The 16,253-nt window shown below is 36.3% G+C and overlaps 1 protein-coding gene across 1 annotated transcript; it reads left to right on the plus strand.

The window, feature by feature from the left end:
• The first annotated feature begins 14,790 nt into the window (after positions 1–14,790).
• LOC129252998 (spidroin-1-like) lies at positions 14,791–15,699 on the plus strand. Its single transcript, XM_054891207.1, has 2 exons — positions 14,791–14,805; positions 14,872–15,699. The coding sequence occupies exons 1-2, from the start codon at positions 14,791–14,793 to the stop codon at positions 15,697–15,699; spliced, it is 843 nt and encodes a 280-aa protein (XP_054747182.1).
• The last annotated feature ends 554 nt before the right edge of the window (positions 15,700–16,253 follow it).

Consider the following 16,253-nt stretch of genomic DNA (forward strand, 5'->3'; position numbering starts at 1 on the left):
GTTGGATTGAATAAGCTGATGGATTGAACAAGTTATTTCCGTGTTTAATCTTTTGCTTTATAGAAGGACTGATTTGTTACATTTGTTAAAAAGTTTTGAAATGATTGTTATGGAACTATGTTTATTACCCTTTTTGTTAACGAATATATGAAAGTATTAGAAGAACATAATGTTTCGTTTACCTATTATGTAAAGTGTATTAGATTTTTCTTAATTCTAAAAATGGGTTTCCAAGCTCTAATCGTCCGTAGCTTCTTGAAAGATGTCTACAACTTCTTTATTTCTTAAGCTCTTTTCCAATTGTCAAGCCGCTTAACAGGGCAGCCAAATAATAATGATCTAGCATTTTGTAAGTTTTGCCTATGATGTATCTAGTCACTCCATTTCTTCGGTTGCGGTTTCAGGAAACCTACTATTTATCGAAATTTTCTTGCTCATTCATCCGTTTCATATTTTTCGGAAATATGTTTTATCCCGACACTAAGTACCGCTTCAAGACTACGCTTGCACTGACTCTTGAAGGATAATTAATGGTATTTCCCAAGTATGACGAAACCTAAGTATGGATAGAGTATGTTTTTCGGAATTTTTATTTCTACTCTCTTCGAAGTTTTAAGGTGGGTCTTAAAAAACTTTTCCATACGATGCGGATGCCTTGAGATTTTTGCAACACTTTTTCTACTACTTCTCTCTAAGAGATTTTGAATTCATCAGAGCCAAGTGTTCTTGCATGCGTCAAATTGGATGAGGATTCTGAATGTGATCGCCAATGCTGATATAATTTATATTACCATGATTAAAAGGTTTAGAAAAAGTTAGAAACTCTGACTTATATGATATTTGTGGTAGAATAGTTTATATTTTTCTAAAAAATTATGAAAATTAAAAAAAAGGAAAGTAGTCAAAATTGCTAATTAGGTGGACGCAACCATCGGCAAACAGTCTGTGTCATTCGCACATGTTGGCAGTTGTAATTTTGTCTCTTACCACTTCGTTTATTTAGCAGCATTACCATCGATAATGTGCCAAGTGCTACTTTGGACCAAGTAAGCAATTGTGTATTAAAGTCCTCTCTCGACGAACCAAAATCACACTTCATAAATCATTATTCCCATCCTAGTGTATCGTGCAGAAGTTTTGGGAGAAAGATTCTGCGGAATAGTCGTAAACAATTGCATCTTGGAGACAACGAATATCGCAGATGATGAAACAAGGACAACATAGATTTAGCGCAGCGAACTAAGATCCAGCTGCTCAGCTGGCTCGGTCATGCCGTTCGAATAGTTACAAACGCTCCGGCTCTCGATGAGCTATCAGCCTCAGGTCGGCCTCCTTTGCGTTAGAAAGATCAGGTGGAGAAGGACTTGGCTTCCCTTGGTGTGCCCAACAGGCGCCGGTTACCACGAGAGAGTATCGCCTGTGCTGCTTTTTTAAACTCGCTCAAAATCACATAAGCAGTTATCGCGCGAATCAAGGAAAAATACCGCATATGCTGAGTACACTTTGAATTTTACGCGACGACTTTGAAGAATTACGCGACATACAAAACGCGTGGAATCTAAAAAATGCCATTATCGATATGACGAAAGTTCGAAATTTTGTAACCTTTGGCCGCAGTTGTTCGCGGTTGAAAATTAAGTTTTCTTTAATCATGCTATTTTTTGGGAGAAAAGGTATATGCCAACAACAAAGGTGAATTCATAAAAGATAGTAGCGGGAGCAGAAGGTGATAAAGCAGTGTCAAAATGTCATTGATTTTGTTTTTACAAAAACACTTCTTACCTTCTCCGTATTTCAGGAATCCCATGAACTCCAATCAGAATCTGAACAAAACGGATACATTTTTATCATTTAAACTACCAAAGAGCAAGACAAAGAACAAATAGAAAAAACCAAAACAGCTGCTCTATAGCAAAACATTATATGCCAATAACCCAAAGGCATTGATGAAATTGAGATGGTCCGGTGATACGCTAAATGGCTACGTAAATTTCGCAAAAGTATAAACTTCATGGGTGGGTAACTACTCTACTCTTTTTTGCAATAAAACACCAGAAATTCGAAAATAAATATTTTTTTGTTCATATTTCCAAACTGAATAATTAATGGGATATCCATGTGATGATCTTTTCATTAATAAAGCTCCTAAGCAGGAAACACAAATTTTTTCTCTCATCTCGATATGTATTTTGCTATTCGTCTTCAACAGGCCAATGCATTTGCACTTTGTTCTCGATTATAGGTAAATTTATTATTATACATATTATTATATATATTACAAAATAGAAATGCATACTTCTTAAATAAAATTACATACCAACTAAAATGCAAGATATTTATTTGTAAAACTGGTTTGTTAATTTTTTTATTTCTATTCGCTCAAACTTTTTGGACAATTAGTATGCGATTTAAATATAGGGTTTTCCAATAACAGGTGTTACAGATGAATGGATTGCGCTATCGAGAGATGATTAACGATCCTTTATGGCCGGAATTGGATGGTATTGATCTTGACAACGTTTACTTTCAACAAGACGGCGCTACGTACCACACAAGCAACGAAACCATTGATCTTTTACGGGAAAAGTTTCCGGACCGTGTTATCTCTCGAAGAGATGATCACAATTGGCCACCGAGATCTTGTGATTTAACACCTTGTGACTTTTTTCTTTGGATCTACGGGAAAGAGAAGGTCTGCGCCAACAGCCCAGGGTCAATTAAAGACCTCAAAGATGGAATTCGTGAGGCTGTTGAGGACATAGGGCCGCCATTTTGCAATTCGGTTATGGAAAATTTCATGAAAAGGATATTGTCCTGTAAGCGTGGTCGTGGTGGTCATTTGCCTGATATTATTTTTCACTATTAACTGTATACCTTCCTCTTTATAATGAAATAACCATCCGATCATTTATATTATAAAATAGCATTTTTCTTTGAATATCAAAATAACACCTCTTATTGGAAAACCCTTTACTTAACCCTAACGTTCTGATGCTTTCTTAAAAATTTAATCACAATACAATATTAGGTGGAGCCGAACGCGAAGAAAGGAATGGAAAAGCCACGAGCTGCGCATGGCCAACAATAGGTTGGGTAAATCTACAATGATGGGGAAAGCGATGACTACGAAACCGCCCGGATGCCTTCCCAAGTGCTGGAATGAGAGTTGGACATCCAGATCTGCCGACAACTAATATTTTTTTACTTGGAAATCAAAAAACATTCCATCTTTTATATGAAAATTGCTGAATAACAGGTTTCGATCCTATAATAAAGAAGAAGAAAAGAAGAAGAATTCTTTGTGGAAAAACAAAATTTTAGGATGCACCATTTTCGATAGCCACCAAGGCTAGAAATTGTGTATAGGTTGGCAAAAAAGTCTTGCGGTATTTTTATTGAATTTTCAATTGTTCATAAAATTGGTTATAATAATGCGATTTAAGTCAAATATGCGCCGTTTTGTTCGATGACGAGTTCCCAACGAGATGCCCACTTCATAATGCCCCTCTTATAGAAGCTCGCTTCCCTATTGTCAATAAACTCCGAGAGCCAATTTTCACAGGTCTCTCTTGTGGACAACTTCCGACTACCAAGCTCGTTCGCCATGGACAGAAATAAATATTATAGTAATCACTTGGTGCGAGATCCGGACTATACGGTGGATGCAAAAGCACCTCCCATCCGAGCCCCCGGAGCTTCTGGCGCGTCACCAAAGATGTGTGTGGCCTGGCGTTGTCCTGATGGAAGACATTTCGGCCTCTGTTGATCAAAGATGGCCTCTTCTGCATGAGTGCTGCATTCAAGCGGTCCAGTTGTTGGCAGTACAGGTCCGAATTGAGCGTTTGGCCATAGGGGAGCAGCTCATAGTAGATGATTCCCTGCCAATCCCACCAAACACACAGAAGAACCTTCCTGGCCGTCAATCCAGGCTTGGCCACCGTCTGGGCAGCTTCACCGCTTTTCGAGCACGACCGTTTGCGATTCAGAAGCGATTCGCATACATCCATACGGGCAAAAATGTTTTTTTGCGTCAAGTCGTGTGGCACCCATACATCGAGCTTCTTTTTGAATTAAAGCTTCTTCAAATGGTTTATAACGGTTTGATGACTCATGCCCAGCTCTTGGCCGATGCTACGGCTGCTACTATGCCGGTCTCTTTCGATCAATTCAGCGATTTTATCGCAATTTTCGACGACAGGCCTTCCGGACCGTGGCGCATCTTCGATCACCTCTGCACTAGAACGAAAACGTTGAAACCATCGTTGTGCGGTGGAAATGGAAACTGTATCGGGTCCATGAACTGCACAAATTTTATTGGCAGCATGAGATGCATTTTTGCCTTTATCGTAGTAGTACTGTAAAATATGCCGTATTTTCTCTTTATTTTGCTCCATGTTTGCGACGCTATAACTCACGAACGACTAAAAGCAAACAACAATTAATCAAACACGTGTTAGAACGTGAAAAGAGCTTTCCAAAAAGCTCTAGCGTGAATCGATGCGACGAATACAACTAGAACTACGCGCTTGCAAAGACAAGCTTGCGAAAATACCGCAAGACTTTTTTGCCAACCTTTATTTTTGTAGAATCTCATGGAATTCAAAACTCCCAAATAACTTTACGAGAAATTAATGGGATTTTAAAGAAATCAAAGTCCGATTACCCCAAATATTCTTACTTGTCTTCATCAGGGCTGTTCTTCACTAAGACCGTGAGGCTCTGACATTCAATTCCTGAATATGTGAAGGCGTGGGTAGGAGTAACTACCAGGGCGTATTACACAATTGCTTTAATTCCGTACAATGAAAGTGTGGTGTGATAAAACTGTTTCCATTTCTCTGACTCTCTCGTTTCTACTATAAATCCTCATCTTGTACATTCCAATTTATGTGTCTGACTATTCCTATATTTATCTCTAACTTTGTTTAGATTTTTTATACCTAACATACGAGCTGGAGGCTTAATCTAACGAAGAAAACACGTTTTTTTGTTTAAAATTAGCTTTATTCATCAACGTGATTTCCATCAAGAACCATGCAATCATTCCAGCACCGCTCTAACATTTGAATACCATTTTTTTAGAACGATTTACCTTTTGCATCAAAAAAGATCTCAGTTTCAGCGATAACCTCTTCATTCGAGCGAAATTTCTTACCGCAGAGCATTTTTTTAAGTCTGTGAACAGCCAGTAGTCGCCAAATCGTATTCTCCAGAAGTGAGGCCAATTTGAAATTCTATTCATGTGGTTTTGCCATTGTTTTGATATCTTTACGATGTCAGCTAACTCATTCAAAACGATTTTGTTGATTATTTTTCTGGTATCATTGCCTCTTTTGGACGACCATTGCGTCATCATCGGTGAAGTCAGCAAACCATTCGAGTTTTTCCCCATCAAGTGGCAGTGTGAAATTAAAACACGAAATTCTTGTTGATCCTTTGTTCTGAAAATAATAAAACTAGCGCCGCTCTTACCACAATAACTTCCGAACTAATAAATAGAATATCATTAAATTTTAGCAGCTGCCTTAGTACTAACTGAAAAAGAGGCGAATGCAATAAAACTAGTGTCATACATGTGTTAGGCCCGGGACTTTTCAGCCCAAGTGTTGTTAGTTTTAAATTTGCTTTTTATAAAAGTATTCGATTTTGAATTTTGTAACTTTCAACCATTTGATTTATTGGAAAAAAAACTAAAAATTTCAGCAGATACATCCATATTTTTTGTTCAATAAAGAAACAAATTAAAAAAAAACTAACAACAGCAATTTGACAATTAAAATTTTGCAGTACTAAATTTCTTTACCATTTTTATTAGACCATTACCAAATTTATTAGAAATTAATTTTATTCTTTTACATTCACAAAAAAATCTGCTTAGGTTTTATCAAACCGCCACTAGAAATATTATATATTTCTCATGAGACCACTGTCAAATTGCATTACTTCTACCTTGTTGAATGTACCTTGTCTATGCATTATGTTCGAACAATTCTCCGCATGTAAAATTATTTGAACAAAATTTGAGAGTAGTGGAATATTGAGACAAAATTAAAAAAAATAAACTGTTCACATTTTTTGATTGCTATTTGAACACTCGACCAGCTACATATGAATGGGTGTTGTGCAGTCTCTTCGCGAATGGTTTTATGTATAGTAAACTTTTGTAAGTAGACCAACTTTTGCCAGACATATGCACTAATAGCTCATTTTATTTCCAAAATAATTTATATATATTACATTTTTTAGAACAAAGAGAAAATATTTCAGTTATGCGTGATTTACGATGTGGGCAAGATTCCCATACAAAACAAAATTAAAAAAATAGTGCATTTAGAAATTGCATTAAAAACAAAAATGCATTTCTAGGAGAGAAGCCTGTCGTGAGCACAAATCTTTCATTTTTAGTACATTTTAAGCCATAGAGTAAAACAAATATGCACACTGACAAGGAGATGGGAAGAAAAGTTTGAACTTTACAAATATTTGTTTCCAAACAATTTAAAGAGAACTCAAGAAATATAACACCATGCCATCATTTTAGAGTTAAAACTTGGGTGCGAAATTAATGTGCCACCGCTTTTATTCTTTGATACTTTTGCCATCATCCTTTCCATGAATGAATTAAATAGCAATAAAAAATTAGCTCCCTTTCCACGGCAGTTGGTTCTACGTTACCGGAATGACCCGAATTTATAGTATATCTGACTTGGTCATGTTTATTTAACAAGTCCTTAGCTTTGCCTTGAGGAATGTTTATGCTGCAATAACAACAACAAGAAAATGTATTGCTTATTTGATGCCTGTGTCGTGCTGAGTGGGATAGTGGGTGACTATCATCCAGAAGGCCCGGGTCGAAGCCCACTGAATACATGAAGTATGAAATAATCGGAAAAGGGTTTTTATATCGGACAGCTCTCGGCACAAATGATAAACTTCCGAGTGTGTTCCTGTCATGAAAAAACTTTTCATAAAAACCATTTTCCGTTCGAAGTTGCCATAAAATTCATACCAAGCCACTTACAAATTGAAGCGGAAGCTCGGCTAAATACCTAAGGAAGCAAATACGCCAATCAAAATTTTGACTAAAAAGTTCGATGTTTTGATGAAATTTTTAGAATTATTTTAAATTTTGTATAAAATATGGAACCTTAGGCTGCATGATTTTTTTTGAAGTACAATATATATATTTTTATTGTATAAGCAAAGAGCCAAAACTTCGCAAAATGTCGCTACGCTATTATTGACATATACATACATGGAAGCCATCGGGAAGCAACGACAAGACACTGAGGGTTTTTCGAGAAGCTTTCAAAAGCAGCTGACTACTTAAAAATTAAAGAAATGCGCGTGACAGACACAGATAGATGTATCCTCGAAGTGTTTGCTTTTTTCTGAGCAGCATATTAAGACATATTAAAAAATAATAATTGAGGAGCTTTTTCGTGGCAAAAATACACTCGGAGGTTTGCCATTGCCTGCCGAGGGGCGACCGCTATTAGAAAAAAAGTTTTCTGAACTTTGGTCTTTCGCCGAGATTCGAACCTACGACCTCTCTGAATTTCGAACGGTAGTCACCCACCAACCCATTCGGCTACATCGGCCGCCATTTGTGGAACGACATCAAGACGCACACCACAAATAGGAGGAGGAGCTCGGCCAAACACCCAAAAAGGGTGTACGCGTCAATTATATTTATATATTTAAATGAAGGATGCATACCCCGTACACGAAACCTTCAGCGTGTAAGGGTCGGAGAAATCGGATGACTGCTAACGAAAGCACGCATGGCGTAAGATATGGTAATAATAAAACTTATATGACTAGCAAAAGTAAGCTTCGAATGGAATATTACATCCTAGTCTTTGATTACCCTTACCCAGGGCATGCTAGATATACGACAAGAGGTGTCAACAACAGTGGCACGGTTAGAAAAGGTAATTTGGAAACAATTATATTCAGGGATGGACGATTATTGAAATACCAAATTATCTACATCAATTTGCGTCAATTCAGAATCAAAGAAGTTGGTGATCGTCAAATAAACGTCATCTGCATAAAGCAGGAATCTTTCTGACGAGAAGCAAGAGCAAATATCATTAATAAACAGAAAGAAAAAAGTGCGGGCACAGAATACTATCTTCCGGAGCCCCAGAGCAAGCAGCGAAAGGAAAAAGCCTAACATTGTCGAAGACAACCAAGCAATGGCGATTGAGCAGGTGAGATGTGATCCAACTCTAGAATGCTGAGTGGGAGCCAATACAGGCTAATTTTGTAAATAATATCATATGGGAAACTCGATCAAAAGCTTTAGAGAAGTCGGTATAAACGGTGTCAATCTGGTACCAGATTGGAAAGAAGACAGCGATGCAATCATCTGAAAAGAGAGCTAAATTGAACACTGTTGAGCGGTACGGAAAGAAGCCATGCTGCTCCGGACGTACCATACACTAGACAGCAAAAAGCAATATTTCCGGGATGATGCTTTCAAAGAGCTTTGACGAGGTGGTAAGCTTTGAAATAGACCTATAGTTGCTAATATCAATTTTATTGGCGCTCTAGATAATAAGTGAAATGAAAGCAATAAAAGTACCCGAAGTTAATAATTTGTTAAAGATTAACAACAGAGAAAATACTATACATAGTATGACACTGCTTGAACATAATCACAGACAAACCATCAGTATCAGTGTAGAGGAGCGTTTAAGTGGAGTAATGCCACTGAAGACATTTTCAATACTAGTTTGTCAAAATCAATAGATCAGATGCAAAATTAGATTTCAGGAACTCAGCAAAAAGATTAGCGGCATCAGTAGGAGCAACTTTATCGCCGAAGTATGAGCGGACTGTATATTGGAAACAGATTTTTTTCGAATTTACAAAATTATAATAAATACATTTTATAATACGTAGAGAACACTTAAGTATGTATACTTCTACTTAAAAATATCAAATCTAAAGTGCGACCAAGTTAGTTCGGAAAATAGCTAACTTGCATTACTTAAGAAAGCATCAACTAAGTATATTTCACTAGGACTATTGGCATCGCAATCGAAAGGAGCTCATTTAGATAAAGTGCTTGACCAGTTGGCACTACACAAGTTAAAGCCTCCCAGCACACAAAGGAAATTGGTGATAAACAAGTTTTTAATTCTTTCAATCTTTATAATATAGGTGAGTCCCGAGATTACTAAGTCTGGAAAATACAGGGATTTCTATCTTGGCATTCTTAGTTTACATGCAGCATCGATGTATCTATGACACAAATGCTACAATCCAAGATACAAGATACCAATGACATGTAGATGACGAAATTAAGCATAGCAGAGGGAAATATCTTAAAAAATTACAGACCCACCCGGGCCCTCTTGCTGCTACAACAGAACGCCCCGAGTTTTTTTGAAATACGTAGGCAAAAACAAGCCCACCCAACGGGCAAACAAGCAGTCAAATTAGATTAAGATGGGAAAGCTTACTATTAGGCTTAACTTTACTTCTAAGTGATGCAGTAAATAAATCCATGTATTTAAAATAAAAGAATGTAGAGAGATAATGATGTGAATTAATTAATTTGAAAAACATCCATAACATTTTTTTTATCGAAAATTCACACGAATGCGCTAATCTAAGAAAATATAAATAACTTAGATACTTAAAGCGACGTCATCGGCATTTACATAAAAGTAGCTGACGCACAAAAATAGTAACAAAAATTATTCCCTGGAGCATAGACGGCCTTGAGTAATATTATTTGTTACAATTCGCAAACCTATAAACCTAATTCTGAGCGAATATCAACATTTGCGGACATTTTTTATGCTGTTGCTTTTTATTATTTTCTATCGAATTTAATTGCCTCCATTGTTTGCTTTGCCAACCGATCCGACTATTCAATGCCCCCATCAATAGAAATACCGGCGATCATAGACCGACTAGTATGCAAATAAACTGGTTTTCACAAATTTTTTGCTTGGATTACCTCCATGTATTTTGTTTTTCGCTATCGCATCTCATTATGAGATTTTTATTGATATTTTGCGAATGTTTTTGTTTCTATTGAAGCTATGCGGGTGGAATGACCTCCAAAAATCGCACCGGAAGTACTCGGGTGGCTTGACGTACATGCCTGGGTCTTTATGGTGATTTTGCGCTGCGCTGCATTTCCAATAATCATTGAATCGCACAAGAACACAGCTTTTCGATTGATTTCACCGCTAAAAATAATATTTAAGGCTTAAAGTGTCCCATGAACTAATACCACATGCATATCTACTTATACAACGTCATTTTGCATATTAATAATTAGTTATGTATAATACACGCAAACTTTTTTTATGTGCGTGCGTGTATGGGGTTTTCTTTTTTGTTGCTTGATGTTTGGCAATACACATGTGACATACACACGTTTCACCGGATAATGTGCTAATTGGCCTTTTATCGGAGCGTGAATGAGTTGATGTTCAGTTCATTAGATTAATTGCTTGGCGCCATCCATTAGCAGCTTTTTTGTATGTTAGAAAATTCCATACGTCTATTAAAATATAATTTATAGTTCATCACTCAAATTTACGTTTAAAAAATTACGAAATTAAACGAAAATTTAAAATTAACCACTTTCAAAATGATTTGTGGTTTTTAAGACCTGTTTATCAAACTGCCATCTTGTAAACCAATGCATCAAAATTAGTGGGGGGCACATCTCTGAGTTTCCAAAGCATGTCAAAAAGTATTCATTAATTCATTTGTCATTTATTTCCAATTGGTATGCGTTTGGTAAACTTTATTATCTTTGTAGGTGTGTTAATAAAATTAAAAATAGTAAAAATCAATAATATAAATTAATATTTAATAAAATCAACAATATTAAATCCAAAATATTAATAAAATCAATAAAATAAATCAATTCTTTACAAAATGCAAAGGCGAATCAATTATTTTCATGCAAATGTAACCAAATTAAATCAGATCGGTTCCATTTACCAAAAAAACAAAAGTGTTCAATTCGTGAAGCATTTTATTATTTTCAATTTCCATACGAATGCATACTTAAAACTAAAAGAACACAACAAACAATAATACAAAGAATTAACCTATTTTACATTAAAAAAAATATATACATATACCAGGGATCTATTGTAATCGTAAGAAATGTTGTCGTAAGAAATGTTGTTTTTTGTTGGTGGATTGTACTTAAAATATTTGTCCAACTTTGCCTACTTTGCTCTCCTTTGTTTTGGTAAACACTTGTAAACGCTGAGTTTACCTCTTCGGAAACTTTGAAGAAGGATGTGTATTCCCTTTTTTGAAATAAGAAAGCGCATCTTAACGTTTGTATTGCTAACTGCCTAGATAAAAAGGATTGTGGCTCCTCACCAAGTATTCGTTCGCTTACTAAGTTATTGGCCGTGTAAGGAAAGATTTTAGACCACCAATCCAACGCAGACTTAAAACTTTTATGTCTACTAAATATAAAATTGAATGCTATATATGACAGATTGTGTTTAATAAATGAAGTTACAAAAGTAAATAAAAAATCAGGCAAGTGCTTACATTCACAGTGAATCCTTACTTCAGCAGACGAGTAAAGGCTTGGCTAAGAAGTACTGTGACGGAATTTCGCCTAAGTGGTAAATATTAAAGTTTACAACATTTTTAAAGAAAAAACTATTACAAATATTATATGTAATATATATTTCAAGACTTATTTACGACTACTTATGCTGGGTGCCCTAGTGTTTTTATATCTCTTATAGCAGATATAATCTTGTACTTCAGCCTGTTAAAAGATTAAATGATTTTGGTGTAATTTTTGACAATCGTTTTTCTTTTAATTGTTACATTAATTTTATCATATCAAAAAAATTATATTAGGCTGAGGTTTACGTAATTGCTCAAGGTTTACGGAACCTTATAACCTGAAACTGATATACCTTCTACTCAAACATGAACGAGACGGTATCAATAAAACTGTCCGCGGATGACATATGGCAAAAATAGATTTTTTGTTTTTTGGTAGGACTGTTATAAGCTTACATGGCAAATTTCAGCGTCATATGTCACATAGTTTGTTTTCTGTGCTACTGTAAACAAGTCAAGCTCGAGTGTGTTCTTCGAATTTAACGATGGAAATTCAAGTTCAACAAAGAATTTGTTTGAAATTTTGTTATTCCAACAAAATTTCGGCTTCAGACGCCTTAAAAATGTTGCAGACAACCTATGGGGACTCTCCTCTATCGTGTGCACGTGTTTTCCAGTGGTACAAATCGTTCAAAGAGGGCCGTATTATTTTTGCCATATGTCATCCGCGGACCGTTTTATTGATACCGTCTCGTTCATATTTGAGCAGAAGTATGTATACTGCATTTGTGCGCTTTTAGTTGGAATATGCAGTGTTTAGTGGAAACCACACCAAAAATTTTCAATAGACGTATCCATATTTTTTTAAAGTAGAAGTAACTAAAACTAGTAGTGGTGAATTATAAATATACTTCCTTCTCTAAAAGATTATTGGTTGCTCCATAAATGTCTTGCTAACAAATAAATTGAGGGAGCGATTGCACTTTTGTAAGCTTTAAAAAAATTAGTGGACCATTAATGATTTGGTCGAGCCCCTGAAAGGAAATTTTCAAAGTTTAGGTGAGACAGTAGTTAAGAAAGGGTTGATGAGTCGAAAGTAAGCAATTTTGGAAGTGTGCAGAAGAGCACTGCAGGCGTAAGGCGCAAAGGCCGGTAAAAAGTCGCCTAAAATGTAGTTTCGATGCTGTAAGAACGTACACATTAGAGCTCTCCATTTTGTTCGCCCGAAAAGCCCGTGCAAATGGGTAATGAGCATATCGAGCTTCTTCGAGTATTTCAAATATTATTTGATTATTTTGATTTTTTAGAACTTTTTTTAAGTTTATAAATTGTTTATAAATATTGCTGATGCCTGTGGAAAACTAAAGGAAAGCTGACAAATAAATTTGAAAATTTTTGTTTAGCTGCTCAAATTGTTTGCCTTTGAGCGATGAACAAGTGTCGAGCGAGTATCGAGCAGTGCGATCAACTGATTAATGAAAATTGGCAGCTGATCGCAGTTTTTAAAAAGCAAAAAGTGTTTAGTAGAATTCTTTAGAAGGCGGTTGGTACACATCAACGCCTATTTTAACACCGCAAAAAATTTATTTGCGGTGAAAATAACCTTTGGATGCATAAATTTGCATCTACTTATTCCGTAGAGTTTTTGGTTTAAAGAGTTAGGCTAAATTAATGAAAATGCTGGTATTGAAGAGTTCATAAAAAGTGAAACCTTGAAAAAAAGTGAAACCCTCATAAAAAGTGAAACCTTGAAGGTATGAATTCTATTTGGCAGTTTAATATCCAAAATTGGTAGAATTTTTTCTCAAGTGCAAATGCACTTCTTGTCCTTCATAAAGAAAGTTTTTTATAACCAAATGATTACACCTCCTAGAAAGGTATCCCGACCACATTTCAACAGCGTATATTTTGTTGAGGCTAAGTAAATTTAATTATTCCGCTGATAATCCCATGTGATGTACAACGTGTCTCAAAATTAATCATCTTTCGAAATTAATTAATACTTGCTAAATAAAAAAAATATTGTTTTGAGTGATGGAAATTAATTATTTTAATCTTTACGCGCTCCATTGCTTGTCTGTTTTTCTACTGCAGCTGTCAAATTCACAAATGTCAAATATGATTGACGTACGACGTTATTTTCAAAAATTATAATTACTCCGATGGGGTAATTAATTTTGCGCCACTTTGTATTTTAATTCACAAACAGATTTTTTGAGGTATTGGTCCATTTGCAAGGCGAGCTTAGTTTGTGTGTGCAATACTTTTATGCAAAAATAGTGAATACTCAAAAAAAAAAAACAACTATTTAAAAATTGATGTACTACCATTTTGGCAAGGGGTGTTTATTGGTTTTGAGGGATTACTTGAATTTAGTTGCATTAATTCTATCTTATTTTAACCGGCAAATGCCGTTTATTGAAATAAAAAATAGGGGGGAAATATAGAAATTTCATTTGTTATTCAAATATAGAAATTTCGTTTGTTTAGCTGTTTAAGCGATAATTGATTTTATCACCAAAAATATTATCAAAATCTAGTCTTCCTTCCACAAGATCTCCCCCAAGCCTATTTATTATTATTATCATTATTAATAGCAAAAGTAGGTCAAAAAGATTTGCCATCCAATAATTTTTAGCCAATCAAAGCATTACAGGTACAAAATTTTCCTTCTACTCTACAACATTCAAGGCGATTTTTCAAAAAAGTTTCATGCTACAGGACATTCAATCAGTTGATAAAACTTCAATGTGACGTAGGCCGTGAGGCTCGATCGATGTGGCCCATAGTTATGTAATCTTATTAACCAACTACATAGCCCAAAATATTAATAATCATGAATCCGCAAATATGAATAAACGTTACGCTCGAATTTGGTGAGATGTTCGAATTAGCATATAACAAAGCGTAAACTATCGCATACAATGCACCTAAATGACTAATTATGACAATAGCGGTGAGGATCATAAAAGTCGGCAAAGCAATGGGTTTTTTGCTCAGCTTGGGGGCGGCATTGTTTCAACATTGTACAAACAAAGAAATAGTTAGCTACAACAATTTAGCCGAAGAAAGACGAAGATGAAACATTTGGCGAAATACTACGAAATGGTTGGCTTATTACTAGATTGCCATTTGTATAAATATGAAAAGTCGCAGACAAGAAATCATCACAAATAAATTATATTTCCAACAAGAAGTACCAAACAAAATCTAAAGATGCGCGCCTTCATCGTAAGTAGTGCCATTGCACACAAATAAATAATAAGCCGAGTTAAAATTGCCTTTATTTCTTTTAAGGTTCTGTGTTTAGTGGCTGCGGCCTCCGCTGACAAATTGGGTTACAACTACAGCCCAGTGGGACATTCCGACTCTGGACTATCTTTTGTACCCGGTGGCTCTGCAGGTAGCATTGGTGGCTTAGGCGGCAGTGGAGGACTCGGAGGGATTGGTGGCAATGCAGGCCTTGGAGGCTTGGGAGGTTTAGGAGGCTCAGGAGGTCTAGGAAGTCTTGGTGGTCTAGGCGGTAGTGGCAGCTTTGGTGGTCCCAGCGGGTTTGGTGGATTGGAAGGTGGTTTGGGCGGCATCGGTGCTCCAGCTGTTGGCTCCGGAAGCGTTGGTCCATCTTACTCAGCACCCGCTGAATACAGCAAAGAGTTCTTCTCTTATTCCGCTGCCGAACAGGACTTTGACGATGCTGATGCCGCTCAACAGGCAGCCATCTCTCTGAAAAAGAACTTACGTGTTGTTTTCATTAAGGGACCCGAAAACACCGGTCTCGAAAACGCTGCCCTCCAACTGGCTAAACATGCTGGCGAAGACCAAACCGCTATCTATGTTTTGCAAAAACAAAGCGACATCTCAGATTTGGCTAATAAACTTAATGCCATCCAGTCTCAGAGCAGCCATAAACCCGAGGTGCACTTCGTCAAATACCGTACTCCTGAAGATGCCGCCAATGCTCAACAAGCTATCCAATCGCAATACAACCAATTGGGTGGAGACTCCCAATCGCACAATGGAGGCGTGGCCCCAGTGCACAACTTCGCTTCCCAAGCTCCAGTTCGCGCTCCCGAAGTACATGCTCCACGCAACGCCTACTTGCCCTCTTCCATCATCCGCGTCTAAGAAGGGCTAAGTAGAACAGGGAGAAATGCCAAGGCTTTATTGTTTGTTACTTATTGTATAATTTAAGAACTGATTTGTTAAGTTTGTTAAATGGAACGTTTGAACCAAATCATTAATATGCGCTTTACTTGTTAATACTATTGTTAATGAATAAATATACGAAATATCATGAAACCACTTCTTGCTTTTTATATCCCGCAAGCCTCAACGGCGGTTCCGTCCCAATATCCCATACAAAATAACTTTGAACGCAACCATCCTTTATGTGCAAATTAGGTAGGGCACAGATTGAGGTTTCTCGAGGGCTGCCAGAATTAAGTAAAGTTTTAACTTCAGATTGACTTCATTTAAATAAAGATATCTAAAGTTCTATTTTTATATCTATCTTAAGGGTGAAGACACTATAGTACGTGTCTTCATTTGCTGCAGGAGCGTCATAGTCAAAAAAAATTGTTTGATAATAATGCAGAAATTCCCACAAGCTCTTCTTTTATGATGTGTACAAAATATGTGACGACATCAATCATCAGCACCCCATTAGATAAAAATATGTC

This window comes from Anastrepha obliqua, chromosome 1 (genome assembly GCF_027943255.1).
Source record: "Anastrepha obliqua isolate idAnaObli1 chromosome 1, idAnaObli1_1.0, whole genome shotgun sequence".
Taxonomy (NCBI): domain Eukaryota; kingdom Metazoa; phylum Arthropoda; class Insecta; order Diptera; family Tephritidae; genus Anastrepha; species Anastrepha obliqua.